A 20,291-nucleotide genomic window follows, 5' to 3' on the forward strand; every position below is an offset into this window, starting at 1 on the left:
TAGACGATGAATATTATATTTATATCATGCGCATTCCAAAATACAGATACCATCACATTGTCAGACGACTATTGCGTCTTTGCACGCTCTAGAGTCGGTTCACCACGAACAGTCCAACGATCGTTTTGATTTTGGTGTGAGATGATGAAGCCACGTTTCATCCATTGTCACAAATCGACCGATAAATTCGGGTTTTTTGTGGTGGAACAGTTTCAAACACTGCTCAGAATCATCAATAAGTTGTTTTTAGTCGATTGTGAGCTCAAACAGAGTTCAATTTGAACAGAACTTTGGCATACCCTAATATTCATGCACGCTATTATGTCCAACACGTTCCTTCAATACCTTTAGGGTAGGGCCTCAACTATCTCGATCAACTTCACTTTGAAGATATCCAAAAGTATTTTGTGGACTGATCTCGAATTTTCGTCGGTAACAGCCTCTTTGCGGCGTTAACTGCGTGCATCGTGTTAGGAATCACACTTCAAAAGGTAAGACCTCGTTAGTCCTTAGCTCGCACAAGTTTCTCAACTTCTGAGAGTTGTCGTTCGTATGGGGGCGACAGCTGATTAACGGAAAAACAGACAGATCGTCCTTGGTGCTCACTTCAAGTTGTTTAAATTTAACAAATCACTTCTTAACGGTTGATATTTCTGGTGAAAAGTCCGAATAATATTTATCAAGCCAACCCTTAGCTTCAACAGTACCGTAAAATGGTGTCGATATGTGACACTTTTTCATGTTTTTATGTTGTTGCGAAAATATTGTCAGAAAAAAAATAAATATATGACTGATAATTAAACGCCGCATAGTTTGCGAATGCATTACAGTGCAAGGAAGTATGAAAATAATTTTAGTTATATCCGAAACCTGATATATTTTTGGCACACTTTCGACCCACGAATTTCAAATATATGTAAAAAGATACAATGGCATATTTTCACCTATGCAGGCACATTTTGACCCCATTCTACGGTTTTTTTTTCGACCAAAACTAATAAAAGTTACTTCACTCAAAATATTATATCCCACAAACTAATAATCCGACAGCTGTGAAATTTGTACACGTGTTTTTTGAAGGTTAAGAAGAAATCATATGGATTTGATACTAGTAGCGCCATCTGTATGTTAGCCTACGAACTTTTTAGCCCACCTAACATATTGCCTCCAGAGTAATTTTCATCAAAACAGAGTTGTGATATTTTTTTTTGTTTCAGTTTCAAATCCTTCGTCACGAATGGAAACAACAAAAAATACTAAACCGACTACGCATAACAGAGAGACAGTAACACATCGAATTTCGACAGCGTATGTACCAGTTTGTAGAAATACAGGTCGAAATATGCATGCGAGGCAGCGAGACACAGATTGTCCTTGCTTATGTTCATGAAATTTACTGTGTTAGGTAGACAACACAATAAGTATCTATTTCGAATATTTATCGACCGAGCAATAGAGATTCTTTCGTGATTGAACTTTCATTATATATTTGTCTTTGTCAAAAGAATATGAATTATGTAATAACCGAACCATCTCAACTAATGAAACGGATTAAACTCTCTATTATCGGTTGATAATAATTTATCTATTAGCAGTTCTACAAGTATCTAGAGTATTTCTCAGTGATTGTGAGACTGAGAACTAACAAAAATTTTGCTGGTAGCTAATTATTTAACCACATTTTCTTCATTCATTTCTGCTTCCCTATGATTTAGTGACTTATCAAAAAAGCATGCCTCATCTGTTTTTTTTTTTATTTTCAACACATTCACGGATACCTCAGTAATTGCTTCAGCCGTTGAGAATAACTTCATTAATGTTGAACATGGAACCAATAAACCCAATAGGACAGTTTATGTGACCTCTGAAGAAGTCAATTATTGAGTAAGATAATAATATACAGGGTAATTTTCATATAAAATCCTTCGTTCTCAAGATACAGGGTGTTAAAATAAAAATAAAAAAAAGTTATTCGTAAATATCTTAAATATCCTTTACCTAATTTTGTTATAATTTGGCAATGGTATTTAAGGAACTAATTTAGCCCGAACGTGATTCAATTTATGAAGTCCAGTGGCGTCTCGAGCGGGATTTGAACGAATATTATTGACTTGAAAATGTACGCCACAGACTATTGTGCAATTTTTATCATTTCTTTGGATTAAGCAATTATAAATACAACTTTTTTGTCTCTTGAATTTTTTTCGTATCTTGCTTAGTTTTTAAGAAAAAAAAAGTCGACCTAATTGCATATCCCTGGACCTCACAAGAAATAATATTGGTAATTAAATGTTTCTTTTGGAAATTATTATTTTTACAATTTTTCATTATTAATTATGTAACAAAAACAACAAATATTGAATAACATTAACATCTAGACTAACGAATTGCACTAAATTAAGTGTTGGAAATGGCCTCCTTCGGCTTCAATACAACAGTCTAGCCGCCGCATCATTAAATTTCGCACTCTTCTGAAAATACCTGGCGTATTTTTTATTATGTCACATGAATTAATGATTTCATTCCGTAAATCCTCTTCACTTTGAATAGCAGTTTTGTATACCAACGCTTTAAGGTGTCCCCAGAGAAAATAATCTAAGGGATTCATTTTGGGCGAGCGAGGTGGCCATGGGTGTGGTCCTGCTCTCACAATCCAGCAATTATGGTAATTTTCATCCAAAAATTGCCGTGCTACTACACTAAAGTGTGGTGGAGCACCATCATGACTGGAATTTCTTCTAAAAGTCCAGGTAAAACAAATTCTAAAAACCTTCGGTATTCTTCCCCATTGAGTCTAGCTGGAAGGAAGTGAGGCCCAATGAGATGGTCACCGACCATTCCAACCCAAATATTAAAAGAAAACTGTTCTTGAAAATTATTTTCTATCAAGGTGTATGGATTGTTTTCGGCCCAAATGTGATTGTTGTGGAAGTTAATAATTGAATTGCGAGAAAAACAAGCATCATCTGTAAACAATATTCGACTTAGGAAACCTGGATTTCTTCTTATTTTACCGCGTAACCAATTAGAAAAAGCTAGTCTTACAGGCAAATCTCTGGGCAATAGAGCTTGCACACGTTACATGTGATAGGGATATAGCTGCTAGGCTCTTAAAATCTGCCACACTGTGACATGGGTAATATTCAGTTCTTCAGCTATTTTCCGAGTACTGGTATGATGATTTACTTCAATCTCATTCAAAACAACGTCTTCAATTTGAACTGTTTGTACCGTTGCAGGCCTCCCAATTACAACCGTCGATCTTTTAAAGCTGCCTGTTTCAGAAAGTCGTGCATGGAGACGTATAAAATTTCTTCTGTTAGGTACTACACGCTGAGGAAATATTTCATGGTGAATGCGTCTTGCAGCATTCGAGTTTCCGTGAGCCATTCCATAACAAAAATGCATATCTGACATTTCACTGTTAGTAAATTGAAACATGTTTTACAAAAATGGTTCGAAAAATAACCACTAAACACACTTTTTATAACAACTATAAATCAAAAGCTTATAAAGTTGACAACAACTGTCAAGTTGTTTATTAAATGCTGCAATCGTTTTCCAAAGCAACCCTTCATTATTATTTATGGTATTTAAAGAAGAGTGCGAAATTCAATGATGCGGCGGCTAGACGGTTGTGTTGAAGCCGAGGGAGACCATTTCCAACACTTAATTTAGTGCAATTCGTTAGTCTAGATGTTAATGTTATTTAATATTTGTTGTTATTGTTACATAATTAGTAATGAAAAATTGTAAAAATAATAATTTCCAAAAGAAACATTTAATTCCCCATATTATTCCAGGGATATGCAATTAGATCGACTTTATTTTCTTAAAAACTAAGCAAGATACGAAAAAAATTCAAGAGACAAAAAAGTTGTATTTCTCATTGCCCAATCCAAAGAAATAATTAAAATTGTACAAAAGTCAGTGGCGTACATTTTTAAGTCAAAAATATTCTTTCAAATCCCGCTCGAGATGCCACTGGACTTAATAAATTGAATCACGTTCGGGTTACATTAGCTCCTCAATGTTATAGACCATTGCCAAATTGAAACAAAATTAGGTAAAGGATATTCAAGATATTTACGAATAACTTTTTTTTCATTTTTATTTCAACACCCTGTATCTTGAGAACGAAGGATTGGCGGACCCATGTTTATATGAACATTTCGTCTTGAATTTACTTGAAGAAATCGTCTTTTGAATTTATGGTACATACTTAATTAACACCCTGTATAAACGTCGAAAAGAGAATGTCGGTAACATGCTACTCTGTTCAAAAAATAAAGTGAATACTCATTTTTCTCAAAAAATATCTATTTATTTATCAATTTCTATTTTGTCCACTTCAAAGTAGTCCCCCTCGGATATAATAGACTTGTGCCAGCGTTTCTTCCAATCGTCGAAGCAGTTCTGATCTATACTTTTTTTTTCTAATTGATTCGGTCGTTACTTCATGAAACATGTCGTGATATATTTTTCAAATAAAGTTTCTGAAGATCAAATCGTGAGTTGTAGTTTATGATATTTGGTACGTCCTTGAGATCTTTCAGCGATTCGGTTTTTACCGCAAAACGCCGTCCTTTCATGGGTTTCTTCAAATCTGGTGAATACATGGTGAGGCATAATTACGGTGTTGCGTTTTTGGCCCAAAAATTACAAGTAAGCAGGTGCATTACCGTAATTCAAATACCAAAATTGTTTTTTCACAATACCGGACGTTTTCTTCGTATTGCTTCTCAGAAGCAGCGAACAAGATGGTTCTCCTTATTGACCGTACGACCGTATTGTAAATACTCCTATTGCAGCTTATTAGCGGTGCCATTTTATGGAAAATGGCATGCTTTTTTTGATCTTGGCTCTCCTGGGCTGTTCCATTGGGACGATGTCATGACCATATACCGAGGTATAACCCTTGTAGGCAAATCTGGATCGTCATTCATTTTTTATCAAAATTCAGAAATTTTGGAACGAACTTCGCTGTCACACGCTTTATAACAAAAATTTATTAAAAAATTGCATAGGGTCAGCCAGCCGACATGCCGATATCCTCGGCAACTTCTCTAATATTGATTCAAAGATTCTTCGTAACAAATTTCTGCAATTTCTCAACATTTTCATCGATTGTTGATATTCTGGGGCGTCCAGGGCGAGCGCCGTTATTCACATCTTCTCGACTTTCTGTGAGAAGCTTATACCACTTGTTTAAAACATTTTTCTGACTCAGAGTATATTCACCGTATGCCACCGTCAACATTTCAAGTGTTTTTGAGCTTCCAATTCCAAGTGATGCAAATTCTTTGATTCAGTTTTTTCGATTGCAGAAAATCGCCGGACACGCAAAACACTCCCAACTTTTATGTCCCTCACCAACAAACTGAAAATAATAAAAATCGCTTATCAAATGAACTTATCCCACGAAATTTCAACATTCACCTCATGCTTTGAAAAGTCCACTATTATACACATTTTCCTAGATATAAAAACCCAAATAATTAAATAGCTCATAATGGTGGTGCTTTCCATTCAGAATCCTCTGTATTTCAAGAATAAAAATGTTTTTTTTGTGATTCTGTAGTAAGGGAGTCATTTTAGAAAATGATCCTTGATTCATTCTTGCTGTCTTTATTTTCAGATCTCAGAGGATGGTGAGAATGGTGAATTGAATTTTAGTTAGATCAGGTTCGATTATGTTTTATTGATGCATTTCAATACACAATCCAAATTTGTGTATTACTGCTTGAAATTTGAAATGACTCTGGTCGTCTGTAGGTAAGTTGAATTGAAAATTGAGGGGAAAATATCCGAAAAGCTAAGAGAAGCACTATAGTGTTTCCTATTGAAAATACTAGAAAATACCCTTCAAATATGTGGCACACACCATCAAAACACACTTGGAACTTCTTTACTGTATAAAGTAGAGCAATTTATCAAATCGTCCGTACTTACAGCGCCAGCCAGTACAGCAAGACCAACACCTATAACTATTGGACTTCAATGTTGCTTTATCGATTTATAGACCTGCTGTGTAACTATATTCAAATATTCATATAACATAACTCATAATGGAAACATTGTAAATAGAAATGCCCCATGATTTCCCACTAGAATGGATTTGAAAATTTTTGAATGATAAATGAGTGAGTGAGTGATAAAGATCATTCAAGAATGGTTTGAAATTAAATATGTTCCATGTAACTAGCTTAAAGAAACCACATACTCCCAAGATAAATTCATTCATATTCTTTTCCGACTTTATGAAGTAACCATAGAGATATTCAAGTTATAATCACAAACAACTATTTAATTTTTACTCCTGAAATATATTTTTTCATAACTTCCACACTAACACAATTATTAGCTTGTAGTTTTTTTGAGTTAATATGGAAAAGCACATCCTATTTGACAAAATTTGCGCAAATAAACTGACTCAATGTGTTCTAAAAAAATAATGAACTTCATAAAGATTTCTTCTGTTCTTTTCTGAACTAAAAATATTCTGTGAATCGACAAGGATGTGTTTTAAGCAACTGAATTAGTAAATAGTGTAGATACTATTGTGATTGCTACCTAATGTAGAATTGATCAAAGTAGAAGTAGATAAAGTAACACATCATTAATATTGCTTTTTCCATAAAATTAATATGAATATTTTTAATTACTTTTCAGGAATATTAAAAGGTGCTACCGTGCAGAAAGCGACAACAGATACTGATCGCTCCACTTCTAGATTTCGACAGATCTTATTGTTAAGTTTATTTAAATGATAGTATACGAAGTATTCCTGCCGTACTAGAATGTAAGTTCCTAAATTTATATATTGTTGATATTTTTATACAACTGAATTTCGATAATTCGAAAGAGTAACGCCCGAAAATATAACTATGTAATATAATGCTTTTTAATGCTTCTTGCTCTCCTGTTTTGTGTTTATTTTATTTTTTGTTTGTGTATTTATTCTTGAACTTGTCTCAAATAATTGTGATTGTAAACTGCTTTTTGGTTTTGTGATGTTTATACAATAAAATCTATTAATTATGTTTTCTGTGACTAAGATCCATTTTTACCATTTTCCAAGTGTTTTTTATTCAATATCCAATTATTCGGCTGACGTTGATTAGACACAATATAAAGGTGATATTACGAAATATACGAGTATTTCTATGCTGGAGTGTGCCAAAATATGCAAATTATTCTAGTCTTGTTCCTCACTGAAAAAACAGTAAAAATTTTTTCTTGCGCAAAATATCCTATTTGCCCGAACCACAGAATAGTAAACAATATAGTAAAAGGTTACAAGTTCGAATTACAATTTCGTAGTTCGGATTTCCATTGTCTAATGTGATATAAAATGATTTGAAATCCCCGAAACAGCAAATTAAATTGAAAATCAAAATGAATTGCTAGTCCAGATTTTTACTCCCAATAATACAACCACTACAAAGTAAAACTTCATCTTTTGTACAGCTAGGTATTCATTTTGATTTTCATTTAATTTGTTCTTTCGAGATTTCAAATCATTTTATATCATATTAGACAATAGAAGTCCGAACTAATGAAATTCACCATGAAACAGTGTCAACTACCTTCAAACAAACTTCGGACTACAACTGTCTAAAATGATCAAAATATTGTAATAACTGCCATTGCGATGGTTAACGTAAAATATCATTTTATTCATAAAGATCGAGGTCGATCACCCGGCTTTTCGGTGTCGATATTTTCCCAGATGAAAAAGCGTTTGAACTACTTTATGATTGTCTGACCTTTGAGCGTCGTTGTGGTCATGTACAAGTTGGGCAAGACTAAACAAATGTATATATTACATCCCGCCGATGATCATACGCTTGGGAAGGTTAAAAACGCTGAGATGCGGTTTTTGTGGCTAGCGTTTATGGCGCGAGGGCTTGGGAGTTTTTTGGGACACACAAAAAGTAGGTCACCGGAGCCCGTCGAGACGAGATCGGGGGTCTCATCCGTCAGCCTTCGAGACTGAGGAAGGTGGTCTAAATAGGGAAGTTATTTTGTCTAAGGGCGTGGTGTGAAATTTAAGGAAAATCAGTAGTGAAATCATAAGACGTTATTGGGTACAGGGGAGTTTGAAATAAAAGTGTTGGTGTTGAAGACACACCGGTTCAACGGAACCTATGATTGACCATGAACCACCAAAGAGGTGTTATGTGAGTGTTGGTTTTTTTTTTAACCAATTGATATTGAGAGAGAGAGAGAGAGAGAGAGTTCACATATCATTTTGTCTAAGTCCACTTCCTATTTGCAAAGAGGTTATATATTGTTGGGTTGCTTGTGCTGATTGTTTAGCTAAAGTGCATAACACAATTACAAAAAAGAGCGAAAATTCAAAGTTATACACTCTCTCTCTGAAGTGAAAGTAAAACTAAAAGTATTTTGTACTGAGTGCGTTTGTAGTAGTTCAGCAGAATCAATTACTAGTAAATAACACAGTCAAATTGGCGGCGAATTATTTATTGTCCTATTTTCTTTTTAAAGAATTTAACATTTTTTATACAAGATTTTACACCTTGTTTTTTTATTATTTTGTCCATGGAGTCGTTTACCTACTTATTATACTTTATATTTGAAACCGTTTACTTTCATTTTCTCTTGGACTGAGAAAAATACCATCCTCGTAGAGTAAGATGAAGTTGAGAAAACAAAAAAAAATTAGAGACTTCTTTGTCAATCCATCGAGAAAAGGATAGTAAATGAAAAGTATTTTAACTGAGATTAAAATTCAGTTCTGGAACCACATAATGAGAGAGAATATAAGTAGGTATACCAAATGACCAGATTTCAAAAAGACCGACCTTCTTGCGATCGTCACAAACCCTACAGCCTTTTCGAAATTGCCTAAAATCCAAATTTTGATGTGGTGCATCTGGTGACAGCAGCTGCCAAATTGTATTTAAATAAAACAAACATGACAATAGCGAGAGGATTACCAAGGATTGATAGACAGGTAAGTATTATTTCACTGGTAACAAATATAATATAAAACCCATAGATGTTACTCTGATGACAGCTAAGTGGGATTTCACGAGGATTTCCCGGTAAAGAAATGTAATTCCACAATTCAGACTTTTTTATTTTTTGTACGTTATTACAGTGTTCACAGAATAGGATCTACCGTAGTTATTACAATATAATTGAATTAGAAAAAATCAAGCAAAACTAAATGCATGCTTGATGGGTATAAAAAATCGTAGAATGAAAGATTTCTAATCTGTAAAGCACATAAATCTTTGTGATTTGAAATGGAAATGGTGTAATAAATGAGTTAACAATAAGTGAAATGTAAAATATATGCAAATAAGAAATGAAATGAAATAATCAATATAAATGATGAAATATGAAGAAAAAGAAAAATAAGAAACGATTTCAAACCTAGTTGATGTATGTTGATTCCATTATTAGAATCCACAATCGCCTCTGGCTGTTTTCTCTTCTTTCTCTGAGTGTCCGGTTCAGTACAATCCAGACCCACAACTTATCCAGATTCTTACTTTCAATCATGAAACCGCTACAGAAGAGAAAACATCGTTTTATGTAAAGAATTCAAGCCATTTATCGGTGATTTATATATAGGTTTTAAAATCGCTCATTTCGTCAATAGAGAAGTTTCATGATACCTATTGTAAATAACATATTAAATTGAATAGAACAATGGATTCGCTGAAAGAATTTTGAAAATTCATTAATAAATGTACCTACTTTGAAATAGATCATCGAATACTACGTTTAGCGTAGAACGACTGGCAACTGGCAACGTCATCCGAGCCGCGGTCGTCGCTATAAACTATTTGTTATTCAGCGAATGTGAACATCAGTGTCTAGATCAAAAATAACGTCACACGACAATACTATTCTTGCAGACTATTGTAACATTCTCATTAGTAAGGATATTCTAATAATTCGTTCACAGTTTTGTTCTATCTTACCTAAATTTTTATAAATAATCTAGACTGAAAAAAACAATTTGTTTTGAGAAGAAAAAATTTTTCAGACCGTTTTTTATTGTTGAATATTGTATAATCATTAATATATAATAACAACTGAAAATAACATTTTTTTGACTATAGTTATCAAAAGTTAACTCTAAAATAATTAGTTTATTAAAAATAAGCTCATTTTTATCGAAAATTAACAAAAAAGAAAATTTTGTTTTTCAAGTGTCTAGATGAATATTCTTGGACTAATATTTAAAGTTCCAATTTAAATTCCCGAATAGTTTTCTGAAATGCTTGTATACCAGTGAAAATTGGCTTTCATTGTGAGTGATTTTGTATTTGCTCCGCAATCTTTCAAAAATAATTCACGTTTCTCATTTGCTTGAATTATTGTCAGAGAGAGAAATCAGTTGCGAGACATAGTGAGAATGCTTCAGAAGACTTGAATTTGTGCCAAAGAGCATGGTTTGTGAAAAACTTTTATGTCCAACTGAATAATGTAAAAAAGAAACCACCTGTTTTATCAATCTCGAATCAAACTCTTTGAAAATTCATAATTTCATGTATATAATATTTGGGCTCCTTTTAGCGTTAAAACGCCTGAGCTAGAAATGTGTTCAGTTGTTAACTGAAGAAGTAAACTGGACGAAGTTCCCAATATTTGCCACCCACGTCAACTATTTCTTTTCAATCTGTGAATGATTCTATTCTTGGTTGGTGTATTCTTTGTTTCTAATAGCAAGACAGTTGACATGTCTATGATATTTGTTAGTTGGATAGACAATATCCTCATATATATATATATATATATATATATATATATATATATATATATATATATATATATATATATATATATATAGCCCTTATATTTCAGCTGCTCACTCAATAAAAAAAAATTCGTATCTTGCATAACACCCTCTGCATCTCAGAATGATGCTCTCAACCGATGTCAATAAATAATATCCTATTTCATTGTTTATGGCCACAAAACAATGGCATAACCTCATATCTGTCATCCTCCAACGTGCTACAACCTCAAGATTCAATTGACAGGGGCTCATCTTCAGTTCATGATTTGTGCATTAATGTGTACAGCTTGTCACATCTAGGCAGAGACTTGATAATTCTCTCTCGCTCTCATAGTCTTCTAACAAACGGAATTCAGAAAGCTCTTCCTACATTTGACAAGCTGTAGTAATCAAGTACCTAATGACTAGTGTCAATTTTTTCACAAGTATATAGATGAACTGTTGTCTAGATTCACTTTACTGTGACTTCTCTTGACTCCTGAACGAGCAGTGAACCTTTTGGCCGGATAGCCCCACTAGCTGAGCCACTACATAAAGAAGAAGATATTTTTTAAATTTGTTTCGTAAACAAAAAAGTAGTTATAAAGAGAAGTTATTGAAATGTTTATTTTTCATGATTAGATCCTTCAGCAAGTACATATTTGATCATTGGTATAAACAGAATAGCGAAATGTCTTCAAAATACTTTAAAAACTGTTATGAGGACTTTACTAAAGGTGAATCAATACTCTCTAACAATATGGTAAGTTATCTATTTTCAGAACCTGAAAAAAGTTTTTGCACATATTTCTTCAGATAAGAAAAGATAGCAAAATATCCCTGGGACTCATGGAAAAATGGCAGTCAACAGTCCGTCAATTAGATAATTTAGACTTCAGTGATTACTCTGTTTACACAGGAACATCTGGTATTGCTTTGCTGAAGTTGAAAAAAGATCCAGAAGATAAAAACAATTTGAAAGTTATCGGAATTTACCCTTTACATTATTCGAAAATCTGAACTACCATGTTGTAGGAAGTTGAAAATCTTCTGTCCCTTCATAAATTAAAAAACAGAAGACACTCTTTTTTGTGTGGAGATCCTGGACCTCTTTCAATTGGCATAATTGTCAACCATAAACTGGGAAAGGAGAAAGAAGTGAAGCAACTTGTTGCAAGGTATTTGGTGTGGTACATATTCATTTCTATAGCTGGCATTAGTATTATATTCAACGTTTTCATTTTTGTATGTTGAGGTATGCATATTATTAGTTATGTGTGATATTATAACTATATTTTTATTTTTTAATTTGTCACCATATATACATTATATATTATTGATGGCAAATTTTTTTTAATCAACTGCATCAACTACTTTGGTTATCATTCCCGTGTTCTAGGTAGCAATGTTAATAACTCCCTGAGCCACCTAGGAAGCATCATTGTAATTTGTAGTCTGTCAGGCATATAATGTTGCAGAATCATCCCAACTTCAACTAGATAAATTCTCTCAAAAAAAAATATATCTGGTCAAGATGGGGGGTGCACTACCACTGCGCCATTCACCGCTGAGAATATATCAGTATTAATATTTTTCAAGAGTTATTTTTGTGAAATTGAAGCTTTTTCAATTCTATGAAATATTTGAAATGTACAATCTGCGATCATGAAAAGAAGGAAACTTTCAACAAAAATGATTTCCATAAATAGTCAATTTGATTTTTGAGTATCCGTATCTCTGAAAGTAAATTGAAGTGACAAAATTCAACTTCAGATTCGTAATCAGCAGCAGAAATAAGTCAAGTCTGACTGAAAATTTTACCAAAATTATTGAGAGTTGAAACGAATATTCACCTCTATTGTATCTATGTAAGTAATCTTCACAAACCCAGTTTTACTTATTAAACTCTTTTCAGATTGAAACTTCTTGACAAAGATGTCATTGACACCCATTCAGACCTTCCAAACGAATATCTTTATGGGAGAGCTGGATATTTGTTTTCTATACTTTTCGTCAACAAATATGTATCTCCACCACCGTTTGATGGCAGTTTCATCAGAAAGGTATAATAGCTAACACAAGACACATAAACAGTCAGTATACATTTATCAGATATCAATATTTCTTGATGCTTATTTACTATATACAGAGAACCTACCTGCATATTTCTAGGTTCAGTATCTTCGGCTGTACGTTAATATAAGCGGGCAACAGCTAGTAATTTATATTTTTACTTTAAAATACAGGAACCAAGAAAATATGCTAACTGCACTAAGTTATGAATAGATTCGGGAATCGAATTAAGTTACTTATAAAGAAATTCGCAAAACTAACACAACCGTCAACGACGTCTTCCCTCACTCGTCTGTCTGCGTTCGAGTCGCGTTCTCGGCGATGGCGCTTCATTGCTTAGACCTCTCCTCTACCTCCGCGCATCGTCCAGCATCGTCTTACAGTAGACGCGACGCGTAATGACTTACTGCCTTGCGTCAAGTTAATCTTATCGTGATAACGTTTAAACAATTCATCCAAATTACTCACTGTAAAAGATAAAGTGTATCTATAATAAATTGTATCAAATTTTTTATAAGAATTTGACAAATCGCCATATTACTGTGAAAAGTCACTAAATGACATTTATTGAATTCTGAGATAATTCAATTTGAAGTTTTATTTTGGTTTATTAAATCAGTCTTCAATGTTTTCCACACAAGCATTATTCATACCTCTGCTCATAACTTGCCTTTTCAGTTTTAACACAGAAAAAATAATTTTATTTTCCAGAAAGTATGAAAAAAACAATGAAAAAGTCAGTTAGTGACTTCTGGCAACAGAATATCTGAGCCAAATTAAACTAGTTATTTATTGGTGCCAGTTTTTCAATAGCAAATTGAATAACTTAAAGTAACAAGGGATACCATAATTGAAGTTGATCAACATTAATCTGTTTTCTCCTCTTCTTCTTGGTATTCGTCCTCTTGGGCATATTCTACAGTGTGATCTGACACATTGTCAACAGTTGTGAGTGACTCATATCATGGGTGAAGTTTTTCTGGTACATATAATATTTTTGCGGCATAGTTTCAGTAGGCTTGCTTTTCAAGAATACTGATGGGAAGGGGCCCCTTATAGGCTTTTTAATTTCTATTTTAATTGGGCGACCTCGCTTGATAACGATAAGAATATTGTAGGAGCCAGTATGACTGTAAATATCAAAACTTTATAATCCCGTCCTTTTTTCTCATGTCGTAAGCATTTCATCTGAAGGCATTTGACTACATTGCCATCAGCATCTTTGAGGCGGTTGTTATTTATGTGGTTTCTAAGGTCTTTATGGTCAAGAAAATCAAAATATTTCAACTGGTTCACATGATTTGGTTTTGCTGTTTCTTTATTTCTATTCGATCTGGCTCTCTGCATAATATTCATCCACTCCAGCACAGAATTGATACTAACATGCTGTTTTTCCCGTTCAATCGCACTATACATACTGTCTACTTCCATAAAAGAATGTCCTGATTCCAAAAACTTTTGTTCAATAACATCGATATGTGTGGTTTGTGTAAGGAAGAGCAGTAAGCCGGATATGTGTTGATTCCTATTGTGGCCTATGCATGTATCAGAAAATAAGGAAATTTCTATGATATTCTCTGAAAATTTTGATATCCAGTGCATCAAGGCAGTGCCGATATCATAGCTTCCTCTCTTTTCATTTATTTCAGATCATAAGCAATGGGCCTCATTAGGTTGTCTGGATTTGTATATACATAAGTTGTACATACAAAATTTTCGACAATAGTATAACAGAGATTCTGCACCCGATGGTATTTTAAGTGCATGCTTTAAAGATCAAATATAGCAGACACGAATGTGAAATCTTCACTTAATCTGACTTTATCTTCCTCCTTGGCCAGATGAGCTTCATTTTTTCTATCCATATGTTTTTTATAAGCAGACTCAAGTTGATTATCGAGTGTACCAGCCTTCTTGGCCTCAGCTTATTTATTACAAGAGGAACATTGGTCTTTTTTTGGAACAAAAAATGACAAATTTAATGATGTGCCGAATATTTTCCGGTACATCGAGTGGGTTACTGGTGTTCGATTATTTTTTTTTGCAGAACTCTTCATATAAAGAAAACATCTTGCTGATAGATAATTTGGAATCCAAATAAAGCCTTTTTGTATTCTTCCTGCTATAATGCAACTCCATTACAGAAAACATGTCGATATGATTTATTACAAAGGCAAAATCTTCGTCTTTGGTCTTACTGAAAGGGGCCTTCTTGCTTCTTTCATCATTCGATGTGAAACCACCTTCCTTACAACCTTCAAAGGCATTATTTATTGGACCATTACTTATACTCAATGTTTTTTGAAAAACATTTTGGCAGACTGCGTTTTTTTTCATCTTTCATAAAATAATATGCTCTGCTACACTTTCGATGTTTAGCCAGCGGCACGTTTTCTTGCTGGTGGTTTTCGATCTACAGATTTCAGAATAAAATCTTTTTGTCTTGAGTAACTGGAGAGAGTGCAGAAGTTTTTGCAAATGTAAAGTCGCGAACAAAAACACTAATTGCAAGTCGCATGTAAAATCGATGACACGTTATGCTAAAACTCATTAACTGCCGTTAATACGGAAAGTCATTAAGTTACTTGAATATTTTTCGCATAACACTTTTTACTTTTTATATTGTTGGTGACTTTCAGCATATACAGAAAACGCTTATTGATAGATTAACACAGTTAGTGACTATCAGAAATGAAATTTTACTGTAAGATGCACTTAGTTTATTTTTCCTTGATATGTCATTTGATGGCTTTTCACAGTAATCAGAAGAAATATTTCAAAATGTGCATTGTAAAAAAAAAGTATCCAATTTAATTGTTTTATGGCTCAGTATTTTGCATACAGTGGCTACCAGTTAAGAGGTGTTATCACGGATTTTTTTTAGAACTATTTAAGATAAACAATCTTATGGTACATTATCTGCATGTAACTCCAACAGTATAGGCAGCGCACGCCAAGATAGCTCTCAGGGAACAAGAATTTTTCCGACTTAATACTTCTCGTTATATTATGAACAAAATTACACAAAACCTTTGTGAATTGTAGGTTATATTCTAAAAATGTAGGTTCTATTTCGAAATATCAATTTTTTTTATATATATGTAATAAAATATCCTTTGTGATTTTAGATAATAGATGCCATCCTCATTTGTGGGCAGAATTTGTCAAAAGCTGGTAATTTCAAATGTCCTTTAATGTATCAGTGGCATGATAGTTATTACTTAGGGGCGGCACATGGTTTGTCTGGCATTCTTTACCTACTTTTGCAAGCTAGACAGTATTTAACTGAAGAGGATCTGAACTGCACTATCAAACCAACCGTTGATTATCTTCTGAAGCAAAGGTGAGTTGGATGTATAGTTAGATCTATTCCAATCTAAAATGATTCAATCTACCTCGGAAAGTAATATAAAATTCATCCTTAGATATATCATATCTAATCATATTCAATCAAAGAATGTAAATTTCCAAAGCTGGGGATAACTGTGCCAAAGCTATTTTCTGGGTTTGTTGGCGGTGATCTGTAGATTTATATTCCCGACCTCTCGTCTTTAACTACAGTGGACAACGGCCGTAGTGTTCAGGTATCCAGGGTGGCTTGTGACTCCAAGTTTATTCCTTTTTCCTTTCCGAAAGAAAAGTCATTTGACAGTTTGGCTACATAGACTAATCTGTACCTGAATTATACCAATTAATGCAAACAATCCATGCTCACCACCGATGGAATGATATGAGAGACACGAACCCTGAAAAATATCAATATAATAATAATAACTTATTTTCCCAAGAAACATATAATTTTTATAGCAGGGGAAAAACAATAATTGAAAAAAAATACTGTAAGATAACTAAGTAAGAACAGAGCACACAAAAAAATAATAAATTAGAACTGAAACTTGAAAAAATATAAGTATACATACATATATGTTTGAATATGGTTATCAAAATGAACATAAATATACTCATCAGATAATATATCTATACAAACAAATATTTTTTCAAATTAATCTGGAATTGTTGTTTATTACATTTTTTTAAAGCATTCTGTAGCTCATTGTAAAATTTGATGCCTTTATAATAAATCGAATTTTGTCCAATATTTGTTTTCATTTTCATTAATTTTAGATTACCTGAATATCTTGTCAAAAGGTTGTGTTGCTCACCATTGATTTTGAAAGTCAAATTTGAATGTTTGTGCTTATTTTTAGCCAAATGAATGAAAGTACATAATTTGAATTTATGCAAGGATGGCAAATCTAAAAAAATTTTGTTTTATACAAGTTGACTATAGGCCCTTTGTAGTTCACCTTGTATATACACCTTATAATTTTGTTCTGAAGGGCAGTAAGAATCACTCGGGCACTCAATCCGTTGTCTTTGAAAACATCTTCAGCTTTTGTGAACGAAAAGCTAACAATAAAAACCTATAGGCATGGCCAACAAAATCGAAAAAAACTCTGACACAAGATGTTAAACAATTTAATACATTTCAATCACTTCAGTAGCTCATATGTTCAAATTGGAAACAGTATTATTAATCATTTCAATAAAGTTCAAAAGAAACATTATTTTTATCATAAAATACCTATTTTTCTGTATACTATAATCTAATCTATATAATAAAATGAATTTCAGATTTCCTAGTGGCAATTTTCCATCATCTCTTGGACGAGACAATGACAAATACGTTCAGTGGTGTCATGGAGCACCTGGTTTTCTATATTTATTCACGTCAGCATACAAGGTTGAGAAATTTTGTCAAAATTTTGAACACAGTAACCAATTTGTAGTTTTCCAGTTATGGCAAGATCCCATTTATCTGAAAGTTGCCCTGGAATGTGGGGATGTAATTTGGGAACAAGGATTATTGAAAAAAGGCTACAGTTTATGCCATGGAGTTTCAGGAAATGCATATTGTTTTTTGGAATTGTTTCAAACAACTAAAGTGAGTCAGTTTTGAGACATGTCATTTTTGGTAATTTTTGAATTTTTTTCATTTTTCAGGAAGAGAAACATCTCTACCGAGCAACGAAATTTGCTGAATGGTGTTTAGACTATTCCAGGGAACACGAGAAATATCCTCCAGATAGACCATTATCACTTTATGAGGGAATTGCTGGTCCCATGTATTTGATATTAGACATTCAGAAACCCTATGAAGCTAAATTTCCGGGTTTTACCCTTTAATTTTTTCATTCCTATAAAAAATCTCTAGTCTGAATATTTGTTGTTATCGATATTGACAAAAAATTATAACAAAGTACTAATACTGCTTCTCTTTAGTTTTTTATTTTTTATAATCATAAGTTAAATATGTTCCCGATCGAGTTTTTGAAACTCTGACAAAGAATTAATATGACAAATTCACTTATGAAGGGGCTGATATGTGGGAAAAGTAATTCAATGAGGAAGTACCAGATCTCAGAAACAGAAGAGGACTCAGAATAAGGAGGGATTAACAGAATAAAAATAATTGAAGTTAAATTGAAAAACAATAAATGAGAACATTGAAACCAGAATATTTCGAACTAGTTTGATAAGGGAATTTTTGATTATCAACATGGATAAAACGTACTTTGTTCCATTCAGCTATTTTGACATGCAGTTAAACTACAACAAAAAATGTTTGATTAAGGGGCCTAAGCCTAAACTCAAGTCCATTACCAAACCTTAAACAATAACCAGATTCCTGCATGAGTCCTCATAACTTATTCAGATAAACCATTTGAAACCCTTATCATGTTCACTAAACATTTTGATTTTCATTTATAGTGAAAAATGTATGTTGAGTGTGCCTCTCACTCAATAAATTCCTAGATCCACTCCTGCGAATTGGTCCCAATTTTATTTTATTAACAATGCATTGGCTCAACTATCATGAAAACGGTTAATTGGATGATTATATTATAGCTGCAAAATTCTACAGAAGCAAATCAAATCACGGAAGTACTATTATCCTAATAGTACAGATACTTTTGTTATAGAAAATGTTTTGAAATAAGACACTCTTATAGAGCAAGAATTTGAATTATCTCTGGTACACAATAAAGAATGTAATTTTTTCATCCTTTGCTTATACAGATCTGCAAATTCCAACGTCAACATTTTCCTCAGAAGTCTGGAGACTATTCTCACAAATGTATCTGTAAATTCTAAAATAATAGTAATGGGCGACTTTAATATACACTTTAAAGAGATATATATATATACAACCACTCAATCTTTGAAACTCTTATTGAGCTCTTTTATTCTGAAAATGTAAGAAAGACAATTGACTCGAATATCAAAATCCTCTGCTACTACTGTAAATTATATTTGTCTTTATTTTAATGAAGAGGGTACTCAATCTCTTGTTATTCCCGAGCCACTCTAGGATCATGAAACTGTTGTCACACAATTTTCACTAGGATATAAAAAAATGCTTAATCGTGAGAGGCAGATATATGAGACTTTATACAAAGAACAACTTCTCCAAGGTTCAACTTAATGCCAATGAAGTTAACTGGTGTTTCGAACTCTGTTGAACCCCTAAGTGTATCTCATGGAATTTTGACTGAGGTTCTCAAACAGTGTTTTCCTATGCAAAGAAAAGTAAATTAAAATAGCCTTGGATAACCAAAGGAATCAGAACTTCAAGTAATACGAGTGTCCTACACATGATTAGGAAATACACTGCAAGTAATTTCTTCCACAGCCATTTCAATGAGTACTAAAAAATCAATAGAATTATTAGAAAAAGAAAAATATTATAGAGAGACTTTCCAAGGCGTTCAATAAACCTAAAGAGAGCTGGGCTATTTTCAATGATCTGAAAGGCAAAACAAACAAGCTTCGGTGCAAATTGACATTAACCCAGATCAATGTGTATTATTGTATAATAGCAAAAAAACTTGAACTCAACATAACCATACCACAAAAATCCTTTAAACTACCTGAGTAACATAAGAATTTCGGAAGAATTCATTTTAGAACATACAAATATTGAAGAACTTACGGAAACGTTTAAAGAAATAAAAACACAGAATCGATGAAATATCAGTACATTTATTAGAAAAACTGCCCTTTTTTGCCCTGGCAGAATCAATTAATGTATCATTTTCAATTGGTTTATTTCTGGATGTGCTGAAAACTGCTAAAGTGATTCCAATTAACAAGAGGGGTGATCACTAATATCTACTTTGTCAAAGGTGATAGAGAAGCTTGTAAAAAAAGCACAATATACTAAGTAGCTCACAGTTTTCAAAGATCCAAAAGTACAAATGATACTATCTTTGTCTTCCTGGAAGAGTTATATGTGGGGCTCAATAGAGGCGAAGTGGCTGCGGCAGTATTCTGTGACTTTTCAAAGGCCTTCGATTACGTTGATCATGGAGTGCTTTTAGAAAAATTGTTCCTTTATGAGTTCAAAGGAACGATCCTAAATTGGTTCCGATTTTATCTTTCGGACAGAATTCAAATG

At 33.1% G+C, this 20,291-nt stretch overlaps 2 protein-coding genes across 9 annotated transcripts in view; both read left to right on the top strand.

Moving 5' to 3' along the window:
* LOC111507040 (uncharacterized) overlaps positions 1-7,043 on the top strand; it is a 415,477-nt gene extending 408,434 nt beyond the window's left edge. For 7 of the 8 annotated variants that reach the window (XM_074175700.1, XM_074175699.1, XM_074175698.1 and 4 more), the window contains 2 exons: positions 1,218-1,405; positions 6,673-7,043. In XM_074175700.1, the coding sequence (XP_074031801.1) occupies positions 1,218-1,390 (173 nt within the window). In that variant the 3' untranslated portion in view covers positions 1,391-1,405; positions 6,673-7,043. The remainder of the gene's footprint in view (positions 1-1,217; positions 1,406-6,672) is intronic. The other variant, XM_074175702.1, reaches the window with a different exon arrangement.
* A 4,119-nt stretch (positions 7,044-11,162) lies between these two features.
* Positions 11,163-18,108, top strand: LOC111507048 (glutathione S-transferase LANCL1). The gene is made up of 8 exons (XM_074175706.1): positions 11,163-11,522; positions 11,576-11,740; positions 11,795-11,937; positions 12,675-12,822; positions 15,961-16,175; positions 17,468-17,576; positions 17,631-17,777; positions 17,837-18,108. Exons 1-8 carry the CDS (start codon positions 11,394-11,396, stop codon positions 18,017-18,019), a joined length of 1,239 nt encoding a protein of 412 aa, XP_074031807.1. The 5' UTR covers positions 11,163-11,393; the 3' UTR covers positions 18,020-18,108.
* Positions 18,109-20,291: the final 2,183 nt, after the last annotated feature.

The sequence above is a fragment of the Leptinotarsa decemlineata genome, unplaced genomic scaffold (genome assembly GCF_025532065.1).
Source record: "Leptinotarsa decemlineata unplaced genomic scaffold, Ldec_3_MD MMD2_tig00001064_RagTag_RagTag, whole genome shotgun sequence".
Lineage (NCBI taxonomy): Eukaryota > Metazoa > Arthropoda > Insecta > Coleoptera > Chrysomelidae > Leptinotarsa > Leptinotarsa decemlineata.